This window comes from Rhyacophila brunnea, unplaced genomic scaffold (assembly GCF_057557595.1).
Source record: "Rhyacophila brunnea isolate RB1 unplaced genomic scaffold, BYU_Rbru_1.0 scaffold_2, whole genome shotgun sequence".
Classification (NCBI taxonomy): Eukaryota; Metazoa; Arthropoda; class Insecta; order Trichoptera; family Rhyacophilidae; genus Rhyacophila; species Rhyacophila brunnea.
Genome location: NW_028232859.1, coordinates 29311449 through 29336223, shown reverse-complemented (window position 1 = coordinate 29336223; position 24775 = coordinate 29311449). Strand labels below are relative to the sequence as shown.

General features: G+C 33.1%; 2 protein-coding genes across 8 annotated transcripts in view; one reads left to right on the top strand and one right to left on the bottom strand.

Annotated features, from left to right (window-relative positions):
* Window positions 1-55: 55 nt before the first annotated feature.
* On the bottom strand, window positions 56-22134 carry LOC147072171 (uncharacterized). Of its 4 annotated transcripts, none has more exons than XM_085947468.1 (5): window positions 22063-22134; window positions 7186-8399; window positions 4709-4912; window positions 3157-3276; window positions 110-2426 (listed from the first exon to the last, which is right to left on the bottom strand). In XM_085947468.1, exons 2-5 carry the CDS (start codon window positions 8336-8338, stop codon window positions 2179-2181), a joined length of 1725 nt encoding a protein of 574 aa, XP_085803594.1. In that variant the 5' UTR covers window positions 8339-8399; window positions 22063-22134; the 3' UTR covers window positions 110-2178. The 4 variants fall into 4 exon arrangements, with proteins under 4 accessions (XP_085803596.1, XP_085803594.1, XP_085803593.1 ...); XM_085947467.1 differs by lacking the exon at window positions 22063-22134 and adding an exon at window positions 18210-18389; XM_085947469.1 differs by lacking the exon at window positions 22063-22134 and adding an exon at window positions 18214-18389.
* A 1686-nt stretch (window positions 22135-23820) lies between these two features.
* Window positions 23821-24775, top strand: part of LOC147072170 (sphingomyelin phosphodiesterase) — a 59373-nt gene continuing 58418 nt past the window's right edge. For all 4 annotated transcript variants that reach the window (XR_015070669.1, XM_085947389.1, XM_085947388.1 and 1 more), the window contains exon 1: window positions 23821-23960. The gene's annotated coding sequence lies outside the window, so the exon portion shown is untranslated. The remainder of the gene's footprint in view (window positions 23961-24775) is intronic.

The window sequence follows — 24775 nt, the reverse complement described above, 5'->3', positions numbered from 1 at the left end:
TGAAAACATACTTATGTAATATTATACCTTTGAATCACAATGAATTACACGAATTAATTTAAGAAAATTATTTATTGTCTTTCTTAAGTATGTTACTTTTTCTTCTTTTTTGTACTACAGAACTCGTATCTATCTACAAAAATAGTAAAAACAAAATATTTATACACACACAAACATCTCAATCACTTGTTTATAGCAAATAAAGTGAACCCAATTATTTTTAATAGTCTGAATTTTTTCATTGGAATAGGTTATTTTATTTCACGTATTTTCTAAAAAGAAAATATTAACATTATTTAATAAACAACATTCTGTATGGTAGTACTAATCAAAAACAATAAATTGACACTTTTTTGCCGCAGTGGAATAGATAAGTCATCGAATCACAAAACCTGCTCTGGTGACGTTTTCTGCTTGACAAAATATCGCAAATTTCTTACCTAATTTTATTTTCTCATTTTATCGCCTAAAACGACGATGATTCTGAACTGTCATACAATTTATAAGAAACGGGGTTTTAAAAATGTCCAGAATGGTTTTGCAAAATGTCTGGAGCGGTTTTGCGACTACATCTCTGATTCGTTGAAACTAGAAAATTGTGTAATTCCAAAAACACTATACAGGAGAAACAAATAACATGGTTTCGTTTACAAATATGGAGTTAAATCATCCATGATTAAACAATGCTACAATTTTTTTAGAATGACATTTGCAAGATGGGTAGACATCAACAACGGCCATCTAGTGTCAATTCACGTCAATTTTCGATTAAAATGGAGTTACAGTAAAACCTCGTTAATAAGAACACTGATAATTCGAAATTTTCACAAAAAAAAAGTCCCTTGGACATTATTTTCATATTAAACCATACCTTTAATTCGAATTTCGTTATTCGAAATGATTTCAGAGTCCTGCCATACAAAAATATTCAATAAATCGTAATAAAGAACACTATTTCATGACCCAGTCATTGAAAATTGTGATAGATTTTTCTTAAAAATGACTTATTTTTAAGAAGGTAATATAAATAATCTTGACATTTTATGACCCATTAACACACGGAATCGAAAATTTCGTAGGCACATCTATGATCGTAAACGAAATTAATGAAAATTCAAATTTTAATATTTTTCCCCCATACATTTCGTAATTCGAATTTTTTTTCGATTTTCGGTCCCATGGAATTCGTATTAACGAGGTTTTACTGTACAAATTTTTTTGTTTCAACAACGATATTCAATCTCATATTACAATAATTATGGTATCCTCAATCTTTTGTATTCCTACTGTTTACAGATACAGTGAAACCTTGATTTTACATTTTTAAGGGACCGACACATAAAATATTTTAAAGGGAAAACGTAAAAATAATAAAATTATTAATAATCGCAAATTGGTTTTACATATTATTATAATTAATATGTTTTTGTTCTTTCACCTTTTTGAGAATGGTCCTTTCCTCTTGAACCGGTATTGTTTTTCATTACTGAGACATTTGAACTGGAATGTTGTAACTTGGTCTCGGGACACTGAAGACATGTCTAAAGTGAAACTCACGCACGTGTCTAGAATTTATTTCAATGATTGCTATGCATTGAATTGAATGAATGTCTTCAGATAAATTGGTTTTTTAATTTTATGTAATTGAATTTTGAATATTTCAGACATAAATTGTCGGAAATAACAATGTATAACCAAGAATTAAATGTACTAAAATAAAATTGGACTGGGAAACTACACACAAATAGCGGGAAAACAGAAATTCCGGGCATGTAAAATCGGGGTTTCACTGTAATAAAAACTAAGACAAATGAAATGAATTATTTTTAAGAACAGTAAATCAATTCTAAGACTACAAACACATTTTTTTCAATTTTAATAATTAATACAATCATCAGCTATTGAGCAGACTCCCCAAATTCCATTAAGTTGCTATCATTCAATATACAATAGGATGAGTTCATTTCTTTGGCAGTAATTGAAGCAGTTTACCATAATAAATTACTTGATAAAATTCAATTATCAATAACTTCTCTTACTTTAAAAGACTAGTTGAGCATGATGGGATACGATCGAATAATGTTTTCAAAGCACTTGTAAACCATAATATGCAAAATTCATTTAACCTTTCACCCTCTGACAAGTGACAATTGGTTTTCTAATTGGAAGACAATAATATCATGAGGGCAATTTGACATGTGGGCAACTGAGCTCGTCAGACATGTCGCCACAATTATCGGTTCCGTTGCACACCCGCCATTTTGGAATACATCTCTTGTTGGAGCATTTGAACTCGTGGCGCCGGCACGAACCGCCGCACCCTCTGGGCTCATCGCTGCCATCCTTGCAATCCTCCAACCCATCACAGAACAAAATGCGCGGAATGCATTCTCCATCTGTGCATGTGAATTCATCATCAGGACAAGCTGCGAGAAAAAATTCAGCTTATATAAATAACAGAATATTATGTATCAATGGCATGTTATAAAATGAATATTCGATAAGTGAAAAATTGGTAATTGCGAATTATGTACACAGTTTTGTGAGTTCTTTGGTTTGGTCACTACAAATTACATATTGAAGTAATTATAGGTGGTATCTGACAGTTAGATTTATAGAATTTATTTTCTCGGAGAAATTGAAGATACATAATCTTCTGATGGGAAATATCAGTTTTCCACTTACAAATTGACCAAAGACCAAATAATATATTCTTTGCTAACGAGAGCCGTCAAATTACTCACTACTACAAAAAAGGTCTCATGTTAATTACTTTTGTTTCCTTGAGCCATTTCACATAGGCAGGTTATAATCGTGATCCTGATTGCACGTATAATTAGCAAATTGAAGAACTGAACCGCTTTGATTTTTGATTGATTCGATTAGCAATTCAGATTAAATGTGTAATGTTGCCTAATGATTTAGAAAAGACATCAATTTCACTGACATTGTTAATATGAGTGTATTCATTATTTAAGTGTTGAGCTGTCCTCTATTTAATTGAAATCACAAAAGTGACTCGTAAGCATTATAGACATAAAATTTGACTACAACTCTAATATATATGACAGATGCGAATCTGGTGTTCTGATCGCCAATAATGTGTAATGCAGCAATAATGTATAATATATCTAAGCAGTTTTAATAATATTTTACCAGGAGTGCAGTCCACTTCATCGGAACCGTCCCAACAATCCAGAATTCCATCACACCTACGTTTTTTCTCCAGGCATGATGTATTATTTCCGCAGTGAAAGTTTTTGGCAAGATTACAAGCTATTTGGAATAGAAAAAGTGATTCGATTAGGAGTTTATTTACATATACTGGGCGCATTTCAATCTAACTAAGATAATCTGTTGAACATTGTCCTGCATATGACTTAACCCCAAAATCAATTAAAAAAGTGATAAATATGCTGTATCCTATTCCGACAGTTAATTATTCCATGATGTGAACTGTTGGCATGTAGTTTTTTAACTCAGGCGCTGACGATTGTGTTAACTGCTTTAGAGGTAGACAGAGTACAACAATTACATATTGAGATGCGGTGATTTTGTAAGTTAATACTAATATTGTGACACTGGCGGCTCAGCCACCGCCTCAACTCAACACGATAGATACAAATGCATCAGTCCACATGAAGTTGGCTGAGCTCCACAAAAATAGAGACACCTCACGTGAAATGCATACCAACTTAATCAATGTGTTACCAATTATTGTAGGTAACCACCTTGTAAGGAATAGCCCAAAGTGAAATCTGTGTTATTTCGGATCGAGAAAAATAACAGAATAGTGGTACTAAATTGGGATTACGAACATCGTTTATAATGGGTTTGTCTAAAATTCTGATGAATTTATGGGCATCAGATTTCTGAAAGAAGAATAGTAAGTTATCAATGGCCTGTTCCATTATGACATAAATACATTTTCTATTATGACAATACATAATTACTTGATAGCACTGAACTGCTAGTTTGACAGAAGCACAATGACAATTCCAGTACACAATAAATTAAGACTAGGAGACTGCTGTTTAAGTCACGATTGACCATTAACCAGAAAGAAAGTAATGTCAGATGATCCTGTAGAACAGAGAAGAAGAGACGGATGCAAAATTTACTGACTAGTTATAGCTACCAGTGACTATCGTATGTTTGAAGTGCGAAATTGGTGGCCAGCCACTGGATTGGGACTAGATTTCGGATAGAGTTATGAAAGGAAGCCAGGACGCACTCTGGCTTGTCACTTTCTTGATGTGTTGGTTATCGGTAAGCATGTTTTCATACATTGTACATTTAAATTGTTATATGAATTGAATAAAAATAACTTTTTTTTGCACTCAATACCATAATAATTTATACAGGACTATTTGGGGTCATATGGTCATATTAGGGTTATGCAATATACTTTGAAAATAAACAAAAACTGGTTTTAGTACACCAATAATGAGGTATTTGAGATATAAAAATTTGAACGGTAGTTTCTTTTTTCCATCGTATATTCTCATATTAGAAATTGTCTTAATACACCACCTACACTCTGGACCACATGGGCCCATGTGGTCCACTTAGTATCGAACATGGTAATTTACTTTACACTACATACTGCTTGAAATTATACATAGAATATTATATTGTATGTATTTCTTGTTAGATTTTGACCATGTATTTAGAAACAGATGCCTCAACTAATAGTATGTACACTTACTGCAATCAGTCTCGTCAGAGCGATCGTAACAGTTGATGTGACCATCACATCTCTTTACGGCAGGAACACAGAGATTGTTTTTGCATCTCCACTCATCCGCTTTGCACAGTTGCAATGTTTCCAGTGGGCGGCATGTGTATATTGAATGCTTGTGATCCAGCAGATGGCATGCTTCTATTTCGAGACCACAGAACCCCCCGCAGCCTACAATTTAACAAACTTATTTATTTATTACACTCAAATCGCGAGAAAAGATATAACGTCACTGTACAGGCCAATTGCTGTAACCCTCACTTTTCACGAAAATGAGATTTTGATGGTAATGGATTTATTGCATACTCTTACACGAACTGGCCAAGTATCATAAATCCCAAAAAAATATTTTATATCAAAATAATTCAAAACTATTTTTTAAGCCATTTGTAACTTGACAAATATTCAAGCCAAATGCTGTAACCCTCTCTAAACGTAAGCCACAGGGTACGTACAGGTAAGCCACTCAATTTGTAATAAAATAATAAGTAAATCCAATGCCCAAAGTTTTTTTCACTTCCTGAACAATTTGATATTTTAGGGTTACGCTACTTGGCCTGTACAGTGACGATAACATATCAATACAGTTTACCTAGAATTCATCTAAAAAAATCTTGGCCCTCCAAGAGTTTATACCAGTGTCTGCCAAACTGTGTGCCACGGTACACTAGTTTGCCGCGACGGAAGAAGCCTCAAAACTGTTAATTTTAAATAATGCTTATTCATTTAAATTTTCTTCAATTTTAAATAAATTCAACATGTACATATTCAAATAAATATTATGTCACATTCGTACATAGTAGTCGACGCGACACTGGTATATACACATCATTTTCTAAGTATTTTCCATCACTTGGTTATCAAATGTACCAGTGGGTCATGCGTTAAACGCGCAATCTCCAAAATTTTATATAATGGATATTAACCAAATTTAAAATGTATTCATGTAATATAATAACCTTTTTGTCTATTCCTCATTTTTCGTATATGATTTCGTTATATTTATGTTCTTCTTACTTTCTCACTTTTTATTCTTGTTAGACTTAACTATAATATTATAATTTATACATGGAAACTTTATTGGTTGCAATATAATTTCACTATTCTTTTTTAACATATTTTTGTATTCAAAATGTAAAAAATAATTAAAAAAATGAATCCATTTGCAAGATTCGACGGTACACACCTGACACTAACAAAGGAGGAAATTTTAATAGATCTATAAAACGACCCTGTGCACAAAGCCTCATTTTCTGAGCTAGAGTTGTCAGCATTTTGGATATCGCTTTGGAGTCAATATCCTCGATTGGCTACAACAGCAATTAAATCTCTGTTGCCGTTTGGATCGTCGTATCTTTGTAAATTTGGTTTTTCAGCGCTCGTGGAAATGAAATTAAAAAAACGAGAGCAGTTAAAGAAGGTAGATGAGGAGTTACGTGTTTGTTTATCTAATTTGAACCCGCGTTTTGACAGAATTCTTTCTACAAATCAATTGCATCCTTCTCACTAATAAAATTATTACCACCTATGTAGGTACATACATATATGTTGATAAAATATTTAAAAAATTTGTTACCTACACTATGATTTTCTTTATTCATATTAATAAGGTACATTTCCTTTCTTAATGCATTTTTATTTGGTATGCCGCGGAACAAATCCCATTCATCAGTGTGCCGTGAAGTAAAAAAGTTTGGCAGACACTGGTTTAGACTAATAAAATATAGAAAAAGGAGCATATCAAACTATTACATTACACATTCAAGAACATTATTTTTAGTATGGTTGAATTGGTAAGCATAGAAAAGTAATTATGAACACGTACAAACACACCACAAAATTTTATGTAAATTATAATAATTTTCATTCAAATAAATTCATCTGTTTTGTTAACACAGTGAGAATTGTGTAGCACAATTGTGCGGGTCTAGCAGTCTCCCCAGGTGTACTTCCGTAGAGTACTTCAAAGAGAAAGTTTATGGGAACAAGCTACAGATATTGGAACAACTAATGGCCAAGAAATCAAGACTTTGAAGGCTGAAATGTTAAAGGCTATGATTGCAAATGCTAAAAAAAGTGGCCACTTTGCACAGCGGACACTCGCTTGATATTTTTCTAAACTCCTCCATAAATCTGGATTTTTAAATTTTCATCATGAAAATAGTAATAATTGCTGTTTTTAGTTCTTAGTTTGATTATTTAAAAAAACAAAAAAGATAGCTGTTAACTCTCTCAACATTCTCAATTCTCAACTCAATCTCTCACTCAACTCAATTCAACATTCGTGTCCATGTAATAAAATCGATAAACAGTTACCAAGGTACATTTTATTCATCAATACAATTTTCAGTTTGTGTAGTTAGATTCTGCGATGTTAATTGAATTTTAATTGTATTTTGTGCTTGCATCCAATAAGAATTTACAATTTAATAAGTCAGTCTTACCTGTGGGATCCCTTTTGTCAATGACAGGCCTGCACATTGGAATACCACTATCAGCAAGGGCAATGCAAACATCTAAGGTCTTTCTACATCCTCTGCAATAACCCGTCAATTGATTGGTGTAATCTTCAATCTTTGATTTTTGTTTACTGACTCCATCTTTGATTATATTTTCAGTCTTATTGTTTTCAACAACACCGAAAGCGGTGTGGTTTTCAACGTCATATATAAACACTTCTACTGAAGTTGAAGGCACGTCATTCTGTTCGTTCAAATTATTTGACATAATGGCATCGTTCATTTCAGCCGAGTAAGGATTATATGTCGTATACCTCTCGGTGGTCGAAGTATCATTACTCGAATTAGTAATATCCAACACAAATTTAGGTGGGGTGCTAGTAAAATTTGTAAAGGACACCAAATGAAATGTGGAAAAACTGCTTGAGAAGTGGACCAATAATCCTGCGATGAGAATGAACATGACCAGAATTAATATCACCCAGCCAATCTGCGTTCGATAAATTCTTCCTATAGATGTGTCTTTGAGAGCGAGTCGCAGAATCCAACTGACTCCTCGGATACCTCTTCTCTTGATGATTTTGCTTTCGGAACCTATCGTAGAAGTGCCAATATTGAATGTTGTGATATGATGACTTTCGGTATCAATTTTCTTCGATATGCTAGGAACTGTATCCCGATTCGCCGTTTTAAAAAGTTCATAGTCATTCAGGTAATGGTTTGATTGGCAGACTCCGCTCTGTTTTGTGTTAAAGGAAGTAGACATGGAAGAGTTCTTTGGTATATTGTGCGTTTTATTTCTGATTTGATAAATCGGAGTCGAATGGACATCTGGAGTAAATACATTTTGGAAGTACAGTTTATCAGTTTGCGGATTATTTTTTTTGGTGTCAGCTGTATTTTTTGTTGAAATATATCTAATTACATCCGCTTGTTGTCTAATACTGCAATTGTTTCGTAATTCGCGTCTCATGCGATTGGGAAGTGTGTTGGTAGTAAAAATGCCTTTTCTTGAAGATTGTTTCTGACTTGTGAAGCGTCTCTGGTGTCCAAAATTGGGAATAGCGGTGGATGCGGCATTTAGATTATTAAGGAACTTTGTTGGAGCTTCTACAGAATAAGTATTGTTCCGAGCCATCTTTATTTTCGTTCAAGCTTTGTCAGGAAATGAAATTCTCCATGATTACATACTCTTCTACCTGAAACAAAAAGATTTTTTTAATAGGGAGTGAATATTTAGTCGGCACCGGGGAAAAGTTTTTTGGGTGAAGTAATTTTTGAGACTTTTCCACGGCAGTAATGAATTGTTTTATTATTTTGTCATTTACTGGAGTAGTATCTACCTATTTGCGTTTGAAAAAAAAAATGTACTTGTGTGTTATTTAATGATTTGGGAATTTCTCTCAACATTTAGTTGGCTACAGATAATCAATAACAGTAAGCTGAATTTTTATTAATTGATTAATTATTAATATTCAGCAATTCATTCTTTTTTTTTAATTCGCCGCCCTTCGAATAACTACCGCCTCTATGCGGCGCATAGTCTGCTTGCCCCTACGGGACGGCACTGTCAAGAAGAAGTAAATAAACTAAAATAACAATATTCTAGACAAATCTTTTGAATGTCAAATTGATATGTTAAAATCCATGAATGTAACTAATATTACATTCATTTGAATATTAAGACTGCTAATTATGCACTTTCGTGTATATGAGAGTTTTTAGAATACTACAGCTTGTTCTAACTAAACGTTTCCCAAACTCGCAATATTATGCTTGTCATTGTCACCAACCGTATCATTTCTATGAAGTAAAGTATCTACCTATTATAATTTCCGCCTCATGTGAAATGTACAAAAGTTAGATGTAGGTAGGTAAGTGCTATATTTTTACGCCAAACTGCTATGAATGTTAAGAGGGGATATAATAAATACCTACTACTCGGGCATCGAGCGACAGAATATGAAACATGGATCATTAATAAAATTCTACTGATTTCCCAAAATTTTGACTTGATTACCTATAATGCGGTTCGCAACACTGCGTGAATTTACGAAAAAATGTTCAAACGAATACGTCGCGAACTACAGTTTGGGAAGCAGTGTTAGTGTTCCATGGGGTAATAATTGTTTACTGCTGCGAATTCGCTGTAGATAAACCCCAGAAAAATAATATTACACCAATCATAAAGTATACAATATCCAAACATATTAATCAAAAAATATATGCATGGAACAGCCCTCGCAACATTCCTCAATATTATCAGTGTTTCCGTCCTGAACCGAAGTTGATGTTTTTTATCAAGACCTTTTCAAAAAAAAATCCTCAGTCGGATCGCCTTTTCGTTCGTGCGGTTTTCATCCCAGAAATATAGTTACATTCATCATCAGATTTAGTTTTCTTTTCTCATTTTGCCAGTATTCCGTTTCGTTCGGTGGTAAAGGTTCACCCTGGATCTGGGTCAAGGTCTTATTGTCTGGAACTATTCCAGCCGAACCAGAACGGCTTTCAACCCTACAGGCATATCATCTGTTCCATTTAAACGATGATTTTTTTACTTATACGATCATCACAACCGAATTAAATGCGTACATTCAAATGACAGTGATTTTACCCAGGAATTCTAATTTTTTATATCAAAATTACACTGATTTTTTCATTTTTTTCGACTACGCATTTAGGCTGAAATTTCACAGTGGTTGAATTCGCTTCGCATAACAGTGGACGATCGCATAGCTATAGCAGGTAGGTACCTACAATGCATTGTAATGCAACCGCTCATCGAATCGTTTTGATTTTGTAACAATTATTTTTCTATTATGGTTATAATACATGTTTTATTTTAATTCAAGCGGTCGCATTGAACAAAATAACAAAACAAAAACTCGTTGGAAACAAAAATGGCAGTTTCCGTTCTCGTAAAATGTTAGTAGGTACCTTAAGTCAAAAATGTTTTAATTCTTTCTTTTAGGTAGGTATAATTTTAAAACAAACTATTCTAAAATGTTATTTTTATTAGTATACATACAACATTTTAGAATATTTTATTTTGAAGACATATCTCTTCGAAAAAATTTATACATTTTTGTTGACTTGCTAAGATTTTACGAAAATAGCAACTTCTGTTTTTGTTTCCAAGCCCCTCAAATGTATGCGATCATAAAATCACACTAAATTACTTCGTGTGCCAGTAGAATTCCCATGCGTGCAGAACGTGGCGGTTCACTACCACTGGTATAGAATATCACCAATATTGGTATTTTACTCTTTATTGCATTATTGTAAGACAGTAACGCGTGTTGGATGACTTAAAATGCCCCTTGCTCAATAGCTTAGAAAATTGATGACATGTGATACTATCAGATTAATTAACGTGAAACAAATACTTACACGTGTCCATCCCCACGCGAATCCCTATGCTATGTATGTATTACAGTAATTAAAAGATAAGACGTAAGTACATATCGTTAAAATATTTTGATTATATTCATTTGATATTCTGTTCGTGAATATAATAATTATTCTTCTACATGGGCGGCCACCTCATAATATTGTATCTACATGGTTGTAGGTACACTATTTTTAGGTTTTTAAAGATTAAAAATAAATCATTGGATATTAGTTATCATTATCAGTGTTATCAGTGTGGTACATGAAAAACAAAGCAAGAATTCGATAGGAACAAAATCTATTGCAAAATTGATAGAGCTATTCCATGGAAATTGGACCACGTGCCCAAACGAAAAGTTTTTGGTATCTATGTCAAGTAAACCGGTGTATAAATTCTGGAATATATAATACGTCCACTTAATATGGAAAACCAATGGTAGTTTCTTCATGCGTGCGCCCTATCGGAAAATGTCATCTGATACTATCTGCATAGGCTTGCCAAACTTTCATATTATATCCTGTTGAGACATTTAAAGAAAGACTCGCTATTTTTCAAAGTACCTACCCATTTTAATTGATTTGAAATCTTATTTGAACTGGTGTGTAGGCAGGTAAGGTACATACAGTTAAAAAGCAGTAAGTAAAATAATATAATACTTCAGATTACGTATTAGCACTGTAAATTAAAACAGACAATTTTCTGAAAATTAGTAGCCTTTTCACTAAAATACAATCGCTTTACCAATCAATTAGATATGTATATTATATTCTATATTTAAAAATACTGTCATTTCAGGACAGGGCAGTAATGAATGCATTGTTAGTGTTTATCCTTATTTTTTTCGTAAGTGTGGTACATAACCAGCATTCTCCTATTTCTACCCAATAATAAGTAGATATATGGATGATTCGTTTCGTACGAAACGCCGTATTTTCTCTGTTTTTATATTCATGACTGATCAAACATGCACATTATAATATGATTCGTTCGCGTGTTATTTTCTTTTTTATTATTATTTCAGCCTAGATATTATACGTATATATAATATTATATGCTTATAGATTTACATTGGTAGGTACCTAAACAAAAAATAAATTATTCCGACATTAAAGAAAGTGAAAACACTCTCACAATCGTTTATGGAATGTTGTTAAGAAAAAAGTTTTCTTAATAATTCGTCACAATTCTGCTTTGTGTTAATTATCTACAACTACATTATAATTGTATAAACACGACCATATTATTATATCATGATTGAGTAATTCCTGGTCAGTGGCGTCCAGTGTGCGTAGCCAGAGATCATGCGTTGCTTAGGGGCGGCAAATGAAAGAACGAATACAAATATTACAACTTTTGAGATAAGTAACGGTTTTCCATAAAGCTTCCCTTCAGTTTCAATAATAGTTCACAGTAATCAGTAATCACATAAATCACAGTTTTCAATAATAGAAGCATAAAAAATTCTGGTAAACTATCGAATGTATGTATTGTAGGTAATACGTACCTAAAAACACCCTTGTTTGAGAGTGGGTTTCGCGAAATTCTCTAATCCTCATTAGATGGTGTGTTTGTCATTTTTAAGAAGATTTTAGTTTCGACAAATCCAACAAAATAGGTAGGTACGAGGGTGGGTCAATAATTCCTTAGAAAAAAGCATTAAAACAGTTTTTTTTTTATTTTTTTTTTTTATTTCTCAACATAATCTCCTTGGAGCTCAATACACTTGGTTAGACGTTTCTCAATTTTTTTTAAACCGTCAGAAAAATAAGCATTTGTCCGATCGATGACTTCTTCATTTGAAAAAAAACGTTGTCCACTTAGCCATTTTTTTAAGTTTGGGAAAAGGAAAAAGTCACTGGGGGCTAAATCTGGCGAATACGGTGGGTGGTCGACCAATTTGAACTTTAATTCTTCAATTTTAGCCATTGATCGTAAACATGTGTGAACACGGGCATTGTCCTGATGAAAGAGGATTTTTTTCCTGTTTAAATGAGGCCGTTTTTCTTCAATTTCGTTTTTTTGCTGGTCCAATAAAGATGCATAATAATCCCCTGTTATTGTTTTTCCTTTTTCCAAATAGTCAACGAAAATAATTCCACGTGCATCCCAAAATACAGTAGCCATAACCTTACCAGCTGATTTTACGGTTTTCGCCTTCTTTGGACATGGTTCGCCTTTCGCAATCCACTGCTTTGACTGTTCTTTCGTCTCGGGAGTATAGTGGTGTATCCATGTTTCATCTACAGTCACAAAGCGACGAAAAAATTCATCCGGATTGCGTTGCATGAGCGACAACAGGGCTTTAGAGGCCACCACCCTATTGCGTTTATTGTCGACTGTGAGCAAACGCGGCACCCATCTTGCAGAAATTTTTTTCATGCCCAATTTGTCATGTAAAATAGAAATGACGCTACCTTTTGAGATCCCTGTAACCTCAATTATCTCACTCAACTTTAATCTTCGGTCACTTAACACCATATCGTGGATTTTATTGATCATTTCTGGTGTAGTCACCTCTACAGGACGTCCTGAGCGTGGTTCATCCTTTGTTGATGTACGACCACGTTTAAATTCATTTAACCAGTTATAAATAGTTGCAAGTGAAGGAGCAGATATGCCGTGAACTAAATCCAACTCATTTTTTATTTCCTTTGCTGTTAACCCTTTTATATTAAAATGTTTAATAACAGCTCTAAACTCAATTTTCTCCATTTTTGTAAATAAGCAAATTTTTTTTTTAAATGTACGAAAATAAAAAACAACAACCCGACCAATCTGATTGAAACTTCGCAGCATACTGAATCGGTAGTGCCGCTGCATGAAAACAACCCGCTTACAGTACTAGTCGCGCCACCTGTCGGCTTTCTAAGGACTTATTGACCCACCCTCGTACCTAAGTAGCTACCTACCTAACAAATTTGCATAAAATTTGAGACTTCAACAGAAAAGGGACGACATTCTAGGTCTGCCTAAGAGAGGCACTATGCCAGGTCTCGAAATGGACCGGAACGCACCGGAGCGCCGTTCCGGTTCGTGAAATCAGTAAAATTATCGCTCCGCCTCGTGGAAAATATAATTTTACCGTCTGAGCTAGATAGGTCATATAACAAAAAATCCAACACGCTTATTTTTTTTTATGAAATACTAGCTGACCCGGCAAACGTTGTTCTGCCATATAAATTATTTCTAGTGAATATTTTGGTTGTTAAATAAAAAATAACGAATGTATTGTAAGTGTGTAGGGATGGGATCTATGACAGAAAGAGGAATGGAGCGCTGTAGACGATGACCGCCGATAAAAACAAAAAAACACCAACCATTCATTTTCTCAATTCAAAATGAGCAATTATGTTCATAATGAATGAATTACCTGTGGCGGGATCTCGTTGTTTAATGTTTATGCAATATCCGTCTTGTCCCTTCCAGAAAATTAGCGAATATTGGAGAGCGTCGTATGAACGGTGTGTGTCAACGATGAACTCCAGATTATTGTTTCTTCTTCGAATCACGATTTCTCGCGTCGATGTGCGATCGCCAACCATGATTCCAGCAACGTCGTCAACAACAGGCGCATTGAATCGACGCACGTGCTCTCCAGCTGGTGTTTTATCAGGATTGATGACAATAGCGTGATTGTCACTTTGCAATTCGTGCATGTGTGATTTGAAGAATTTCAATAATTCATTGTGCTCATTCAATAGGGCGTCCAGCTCGCCGACGACGCGCCTAGCATTAGGCGAATTGAGGTTATTGTAGCCGCAACGTGCATCCACACGATTGATGCCACCTCTGCTCCGCTGTCCTCACCGCCCGTGAAGTAGATTTGTAGAAATTTATGTGGTTCGTTTGGCATTGGCAGCAATTAGCCTACTTTGTGGTACACTTGGCCTTTGGTTTTGAACGTTCAATGGATGAGCGGAATATTCAATATCTGGCTCGTACTCGAATGCGAGACGAAGGAACAAAGCGGATGTAAATGCTCAATGTACTTGTTGGCGTTGTCGGTCATTTGCTCTGCGTGTGTTAACTACAAACCGGCGCGCTTGACTCCGTTCCAATTATCGTTATTGATTCGTTCAGCTCGTACCTCTTGTGATTGAGATGCACGCAATTGGGACATGCTCACACGCACATTTTCGTTATCTTGTTGGATTTGTTCGTCTGTTCTTTCTGCTCTACTATTTCGCATGTTTGTTGCTTTATTCGTTCGACGGCCCAAATGGGCCTTATTGCGTCTTGCTGGCATTGTTCACTGTAATACACGCACATAAATAGATAAATTAAAATAAATCGTACACAATTTTGCACGCACTGCGTTGTGATATGCCGAATGAAATCTCAAAATGACGCGACGATTCTCTTGAATTCTTCTCAGACGTAGCGCCATCTGTCATTCAACAACATAAATAATTTCGATCTGTTTGAAATACGAACGACGGTTAAATTTATTCATACAAAAATACTAAAATAGTGATTAAAAAATGGGAGGGTGGGGGTAGGAAGGTGAAAATTTGGGGTTATAGGTATTTTTGATGCCAAATAAAAAAAAATGTCAAAAAAATAAAAGAAAAAAAATTCTGGATAGAGATACCCTAATCACCTAGTGGTGTGAAATATACTTTACGACCTATTCTCATACCTAACAAATATACATAAAAAATCATAAAAATCGGTTGAGCCGTTTCGGAGGAGTACGACCACAAACACCGTGCCACGAGATTTTTTATATATATAGAGATACATAAAATTTGATAACTATGTTAATATCTTCAGAAAATCGTCGAGCGCTCCGGTTCGTAAACTTTTCCATTTCAAACGCTGCACTATGCCTAATGATGTCACTGTCCCTGATATAAGTTCTTGTAGGTAATTAACAGATCTGTTATTGACACATGTTCATACAAAAACTATTTATGTGAGTACCTATATTTGTAATTGGCCGCTACATTCTCAAGCCGCCGATACACTTGTTTTTATTACCGCAGCCAGTTTTATGTTCTAATTTATAACGCGAAATCATGCGTTGACTCATCAGTTCTGGGGCATTCATAAACATAATACAAACGCCCCTTTATTCGAATACAAAGGCCTCCTATATTATATACGAGCGCGACACCGGTATCTCGTCTGAAACGGGGGTAGATTGTGATTTTTTTCGCCGACGGATTTATTTTATTAAATAGTTAAATACGGCTTTCCAATGTTATTGTTTCTTTGCGTATTATATGCCTTATGCCATAAAGTTTTTTTTAAACATATTTCTCTTATACAAAATATAATGAAAAGTAAGGCCAGGCCGCCTATGTGTGTGTAGGTGACGCATTGTGACCACGATAATGATCCAAGTTCTCGGTGCACTGTGGTGCGTGCATTTCCACCTTTCCATCTAGTGCTAGTCCCTTTCAACAACATTACTTAATCAACCATAAACGAAGAGAATTGAAAAAATTTCATATTTCTACATAGTGTCAATTCTTCTGCTGGATGAGTATAATAAATGTACCTACCATGCGTTTCTTTGCAGCAACTTTGAGAATAAAAATGTACCTAATGTAAATGAATTTAATATTTTCTCGGTAATTCACGAACCAGAATGTAATTATTTTATAAATATTCCACGAAACGGAGCGATACCTAGTCTCGATGCTGCGTTCCGGTCCGTTCCGGTCTATTTCGGCTACTGTAATTATTCTCATATTATTACTTATGAGTTTTGTCGAGTTTAACAAATAGTTTCCACAAAATAGTTTTTTCAACAACCGTGGTAGATTATATTAATATAATATACCTATTAATTGTCTATCATGATTCGTTTGATTGAAGTGGATTCGCAACATAATAATTAATTAAAATAGACATGTTGAGAAAATGATAAGTAATAATATATTTATTACCTACGGATCTTTGTTGGCAACGGACCCGCGTGTGTATGTTTGACAAAAATGAAAAACGCAATATCGCGAGCCAGGTGCAACAATTCGTGTGCCGGCTGCTCTCCGCGCCAGAATCAACTGGCCGCGACCTCCCAAGTGTCAACTGCCATTTCCACGTCACTGAACACCAACGCTCCGAGAAGGATCTAGCGAATTTCTTAACACAATACATTCAAACGTAAATAATTAAATGACAATATTTTTCTATTATTATCTATTAGACACATGAAAAGTCTCAACGTTGAAACTTGAATTTATATACCTATTACAAGTCCTAGAAAAATTTTGACAACTGGGACTACCTACGCGACTGCTGATTTCAAAAAGATGTAAATAACATTAATTACATTACATTTTTCAAAGAAAATAGGTAGGTACCTTATTATTTATAAAATAGTACCTACATACATGAGGAATTTACTGTAACTTTTTTTCAATATTATGTTGATTGAGCCAACATTCAAATTTAATTTTAGTACACATACCAAGTTTAATAGGTAATTTGTATCTTATAATGTGTTTGGTCGATAGCTATTTCGGCCTTCAAGTATGTTTTTTTGCTTAATTCAATAAAAATAATAACATTTTGAAACACTCAAACGTTGTCATATTATTATTATTATTGACATTTTAAAATCAGGAGATGGTAATATTTTCAGGTGTATGGGCAAAACACGTGTTTAAGAAAAGATTGGGAACATAAAAAATGCATTTTTTCTCAACCGTTAATAATATCTACTGATATATTTAAAGTACATACGAGATAATATGACACAAATATGATTTATAAACACTAAATGAAAAATAAAGTAAAACTGTTGTTTCTATGACACTGTTATCTGATTTTAAAGATGTAAATTCTAAAACATGTTGCAAAGATGTTTGTCAGTGTCGAGGAGAAAATGTTTTGTTTTTTTTAACTCACTAGGTATAGAAAATTCTTGTTCCTAATATAACATGTCGGCATTAAAAATGTCGTCAAAAATCTTTCGTGTCTAAACTAAACAGGTTCAAATCATTTGTATTTCGCTGTTTTTTTATGAAAATTCATAAGTCTTGTATAAAATTAATTTTATAAATATTCAATAATATCAACAAAAGTGTCGTTTTGTATTTGCCACACAATTGTAGATACGGGCTTTAGAAACACATACAATGATGTAGATTATCTTAAATCATTTTATTAATTTACCTAATTATTGTTATTGAAATAATGCAATCACAGAACAGATAATAAATAGAATACCAATAGGCTATATTCAATACGCCGCATGGTGAAGCAGGCTTTTGAATGTGTGAGTGTCCTACGAAAATGAAGCACGCATTATGCACGTGCAATAGTGTGTGTAATACACCAACATTAAAGGAGCGTAAATGCATAAACCGAGAGCAGTTTTTAGTATTCGACGCTAAACGTATTCTAGACACGTGTGTAAGCTTAACCCGGATTCATCCTTACTCGAGTCGGTTACCTGTTATCGCCTTACCCGTTGTGTATTTCAGTTCCCATTATTTCTGAGTTCCCTGAATGCAATGAACGGGCATGGTATTTTTAGTATAGTCACCAAATTATAGGCTATGTCTATCTACTGATACATATTTCTAATTTAACTTCTAAATAGGAACATAGGTTTAAATCTAAATGAAAAATGATGGGAAATTGTTTATTATATTGTCATACCTACCTACTTAAGTTTAATCCGTCAACACAGACTTGCGTATTATGCAGGATCAAGTTATATTATTATTAATAATAAAGATGGACAATTATTATTCCCTTTTCATATGACTGCGAGTGCACAATACTTTAAAAGTAGTACTGAATGTAACATTAAACTGGTTCAAACAAGCGTCATCGAAGAACTAAACACGAATCTTTCAAAGGAGTTTATCACAGTGACCCAAAGATTAATACGAACACAAAGTTTATCACATTATCTGCATAATGTCAAAATAATTTAATTAAGAATCGTGTAAATAAACTGCGTATTATGAATGTCAAAATATGTTGATGGATGTAAAAGGATAAAATAAATAAAACAAATCAGAGTCAATTATTATCATTCTGTAGGGCTCGAAATGGAATGGTTTGTGAAATCCTAGAGTCTAGACAATAGTGCTCTGTTTCGTCAATAGATTTAAAATTGCGTTCCGGTCGATAAATTATTAAGAAGATACTAAACTTAGATAATTCTAGAGCATGGAAAAATTTGTATTTATATAGAGTATATAATAGACTACCATAAACTATTAAATTAAATCAATATTACCCCTATGTTTGTTGTAATGTACTTCAGCAGTGACGTCCCTAGACAAAATGCCACCCCTAGGCAGCGCCAAAATGCCGCTCCATTTTTTATACAGTATTTTTTTATCATCCTTTCATAACTCCAATATCTAAGAAATGTGTTGTATGGATACATTAGGTACTAACAAAATATATATCACTAAAACATACAAAATTAAGTTTTTAAATATTTTTCCTCAAAATAGGGATTTGTTGGCGTTGGTGACACAGTGGCTTGTTACACATTGTGAACCTGACAAAAAAATGACAGTTTTGCTAAACCTTTTACGTTGATTAATACATTTTTTTTCCAACCCTGATTTTTTAAATGGAAAGATATTTTCGTTATTACTAAGTTTAGGTAACTATTTCTATATATATACGAGATGATTCTCCTCGATTTGCCGCCCTTCGAGCAACTGCCGCCCCCAAGCGACGCTCAATCTGCCTACCCCCACGGGACGTCACTGTACTTCAGTAAGGCCTAGCTATAATTACACAATAATAAAACAATGATATTGAAAACTACTGAAAAGTGTTTTTATTGAAACAAGTAGTAATATTTATGGCTAAGCCATCAATTGCGATAACCATCTTTAGGGAATAATAATTAATACAGATATATTTTTAATTGAATTAATTTAACGGGGTAGCACGACCCCATTTCCCCCCGTTAGAGCCGCCTACGGCTAAATGAGTGTAAAGACGTAGGTACTTACCTCAAATTAAGTAGGTATCATATTGTACCTGATCACTGAATTTATTTTTAATTTATGTAGGTATATGACGTTCCGCATGAATATTTCTAAGCCCACTATTGTTATCAACCAGTTAGAAGTATGTTGATACTATCACACCGTAGATTTATGCAGGTGTAGGTACACTTAGAGGTATTTAAGTCTGGTAAAATCGAGGGTGAAAGTTCAATAAGAAGCGCAGGATGGGTCGACTGTCATGTGAGAGGCACAAAAGATTTATCGTCCATGGCGACACGAACCGAACAATTCACTATCAAACTATTCCTGTCGAGAAAACGACGCCTTGTCATGCGAGGGATGAGCTTCTTCGCGGGGCGACGTGACGCGCCGGGAAATTCGACGCCCCTCCACTCTTTCACTAACGCGGCCGTCAACTTTCACGGCCCCCGTGAAAACTTGTACGAAAATGAAACTAAACTCTTCTACAAATTAATTAAAGCGATGAAGCCTGATATAGCATCGCTGACTTGTTAATATACCTTTCATCCAGTACCTACTGCTCTAGATTTTAATGTATATTAGGAACTGGATACACTAGAATTACAAATAAAATTTGAACTATTGACGAGAAATTGAATTGACATTCAAATTACTAGAAACAACTAGCAACTATATGGATATTATTATTAAAAATACCAAAATAAATACCTATACACAGAACAGCGTAAAGAAACATACATTATTATTCTACCGAAATATATAGCACACGTCCGGAATGTAAAATGCATGTGTTCGAATCCCACTCGAAGTAAGATGTTTTCTATGATTTTTCCAACTAGGTATATTTCTGAGGTTGTTCAAACGTCAAGTTAAAAAACGAATATTACGAATAATGATAATGTTAAATATTTTTTTAATAAAAAAGATGTTTGTATACCTATGTAAGTAACTAAGTAACTGGGTCCTACCTGTAACAACATATTGAAAAATTGCTATGTGATCACAGTTTATTGATTGGTACATCTTTGAAATTTTCATTGATAATACCTATATGTTATTTACGAAAAACTTTTCATATATTTTATTAATTATTTTTATATAAATAGAAAAAACATATAGTGGTGGTTAACCTTTGAAACTTAGCTAATACCCAAATAACTATTTTATTTAATAGTATGTAATTATGTATGTACCTACCCTATTAAAAATAATCTTCTCGCATTTTTGTTGTAAAAATCACATACCTACTATTATTTTATTAAAATCAAAGAAAATTAACATTTCCATCCCTATTGACATCGAAGGAAAACATAATCGATGTTTTGTGTGTATGAATTTCATTCGTGGCAATTTGGGAAACAGATTTTTATACTCATAAATTAACCATATTTTCAAGTCTCTGTTTTCGATCCCCCGTCAATTAAACCCTATGTAATCTGAAGTATAATCCAAATAATTATTTAGCCCTATGTTAAGTCCAGGCCTGAATACATCAATATGTACTTATATTTCGTGATACCTAGTCGTTAGTAAAACAGATAATATAATGGTTATAATGTCCAGTCGAATATACGTAGAAAGTGCTTTCCGATGTTTGTTTTCATATTATTATTTTGATGACAGGCTGAATAAAAGATTTCAACCGGCGATTAAGTTTTACATATCAAACAGTATCCAAAGGGTGCATGAAACGTTTCACTGCCTAGGTACTGTAGTTTGTTAGCGTTGCCATGGAAACAACGTGACGTAACTTACGTAAATACATACTACTATTCGTCAAAACGTTAGATAACTAAAAAATATTTATGCACAATATCCTAATAAGCATTATATCAATTCATACAATATGACAAAATTGTGTTGGTACGACTTTGTATAAGTACGTTATGATATTTTGATTAATAATATGCAGACACTTACGATAATATTGTATTCCCAATCAACTTTAATAATATATAGATTAAGTCAGTGTTTCTTGAAAAAGAAATAATACAATTCGAGTGTAAGTACATATTAAAATGATAATAATAAAAATACAATGTAGTATGTACATAAAGATATTTAATTACACATTTTCAAAAATATAAAAATATCATTATAATACAATACTATTCTGACACCGTGAAAGTAAACGTATTTTATGAACTGAGATTTAATATTTAATTAATACACCTCTATGATATACGTAATAACTCGATGTTTATATTTTACATAAAAAAACATATACAATATAGTATTCAAGTGGGAAATTAAATCAATCCAAATTTTCATGTCTTTTCAAAGTCACCGGCTTAATGCCTTCCACATTAATCGGTTATATTATGGTTTATATCACATTATTTCTACCAATTAGCAACGCTTAAAAATACATTTAAATGCATTATAATAATTCTACCTATCATAAAACGTGTGAATTTTCATGTACTTAACTGTGACGTGTGTATAAAATAAATGAATATCTTATATTTTCAGCACAGCTATTAGTTTCATTGCCTGACTAATTTGGTACACAATTTTAATTTATTACTAACTATATTGTAAATAATAGCCTACCTCTTATTGTAGATGTGACAGAGGGCAGCAACACTATTAACGTCCTTGCGGTATAAATATACTTATCAGACTGAGTCCATGCTGATTCGCTGGCGATGTTGGTACCAACTACCATCGCTCCATAAAACACCCCAATAATAATATTGTACCCTCGATTTGGTTGATGTAAGGTACCCTACACCTGTGATGTAAATAAAAAATATTTTAAATTATTGTTCCGAAATTATGTAGGTACTAAACAGCTTAATCTAAAATAGGGGTGAAATACTACGTTGTAAAACACCAGTGGCGTAGGCAACCAAAGTTTAACCTTTCCTTTCCAAAGTAGGATATATTTGTAACGACATTATTATATTACCTAATTAATAATGACTACCCAGTAAATTAATGTTTTCATATATTAAAAAAACGGTAAGTAGTATAATAATTGTATAACTATATGAAGACTATGCAGGATGTGTAACTAATTTACAAATGAATTTCCCATTATTGTGTCTGCAACAATTATTATATTTACACTCAGTACTGAGGATACGGACCCGGACAATAATAATGACGTCATTCAAATTGAAATTATGTAGGTACATACGTCGACCACTCTTATTTACAAAGGGATATTATTAAAAATGATTAGTTATATTATGTGTCCCCCACGCACACGATGACTGGGCGGTAACGTATCTACCTATACTGTCGAGATTCCGGGTTCGAATACCAGGTCTGGCGAAAAATAAATGTTGGTTTTTTAATGTAGGTATATTTACACGCAGAATATTGACCTAATAAATTGAGCAAGTGGCTAATATCTTGTAAAAACAAAAAAGATCCTAATCGAATTGTAGAGCCAATTAAAAAAATGTGTCTCAATTTATTTTCATTTTATAATAATGTTACAATAATAATGTATGTTATTGTATAATAGTTCTGTTTCCAGTTTACTTAAAGGTCTTATCTCTTGATTTTTTTTATTAATCTGCCAAAGTACGTTCTTGTAATGATCGATAGTAATTATGACGTGATGTTTTAACTGATAATACACATATTATTTATTCAGTAATACAAATAAACGCTTTTTTATTTAAATAATAATAATTTAAATTATTTTCTACTTGAGTATATATAATGTTGGCAGTCACAGTGTTGTATGTACACAGCAATCCATCATACAGTGTATTTATGCATTTCAGTGAGTAGATAAACCTTTTGATATAATTATGCATAATGTTTCGTCAGTTTTCGTTAAATATCCCGCCAGAAATAATATTTCTACGCATGCGTAACTCGTACCATAGATACGTTTTACAGCCCACTTCAGTGTAATTTATTAGTGCTGCCATGCTACACGCAGGAATAAGTTTTTAAGAACTTCTAAGTTAAGAGAAAACTAAGTCACTACCTATCCATACAAATTATTACTCTTTTACTAAAATTAAGTACCTATACAATAGAACAGTCTTATTACTATCTACAAAATTAGATATTTATTATTTTATCGTACTTTCAAATTTAGTTTTATAAAATAGTAAAGTAGGTAGGTACCTTAAGTGCAAAATATGTTGGGTTAATTATAAGTTTAGTAATGTATTGTCATTTTTTGATCCGGATTTTTCTTAAAATATTCTCTATTGAGTATTTTCAGCTGTACAAGCGTTCAATCGCTTTAATACGCAATACACAGCCAGTGTCTCTGGAAATGAAAGGAAATTTTACTGGTGTATCTGGCAATATTAGAATCGGTCACAAAAATAAATAAAATTCAGTAATGAAATCAAAGTGTCCGGTGATGGTGTTCGCGTAGTAGTTCTGTGATTTTAAACACTTTGTTCGAAGTTTTCTTTATTGGATTACTGTGTGTCACAGATGTCATCTGTCTACTGGCAAATTAAAAGTTCACATAGGTATTTCCTTCACATATTTTTTTTATTAAATTATCCAACTGACATGTTTGTTTTGTTTTGTTTATCGTATTAAATGACGTTTACTGATATGGGAAATATTTTGTTTATATTTTGAAGCTTCGTGTCATTGTTCATAAGCCCCAAAATTAGTACCCATCATCAACAATTAACAACAATAATAAAACTGCATTGTCATTTTTTTGTACAACGGACAATTTGCGTAGGCAGTGATAAGAGCAATTAGAATTTATACAACTTTACTGTGAATCCACATTTTCACACAGAATCGATGATCGCAACTATTTCATTATACAGATTTTAAAAATTTAGTTTGCAAATTGTTTAACTTAAAAACATGTTCGATTCATATTGTCTTCGTGATTTCATTTGCCTACATGATTTCTCATTTTGTCACTTTTAACGCCTCATACCATTTGTCAGCTACTAGTAATTGTGTCCTACTTATTTATAGAGTCAAGAAATTATTGAGGTATGCGACTGGTCAAACACTTCTTTATACATATCCATTATCTACTTAATATTATTATATACCTACTCATAATAATAATATTTTATAAATTAGTAGGTAATATAATATTATATCAGACAGTTAATTAAGCAAAATAACAGTTTCTGTCAATAATGACAGAAAACATATCCGAACGATTGTTTAAACTTTTTAAATCATCTTTAAATCTACCTGTGAAAATACAAAATAAATATATTCTCACGTTTGTAAACATTTAAATTTAAATTTTACTTGTGTTAAAAATATGTAATAATATTAAAACGTTAAAAATTAACTAGGTATCACA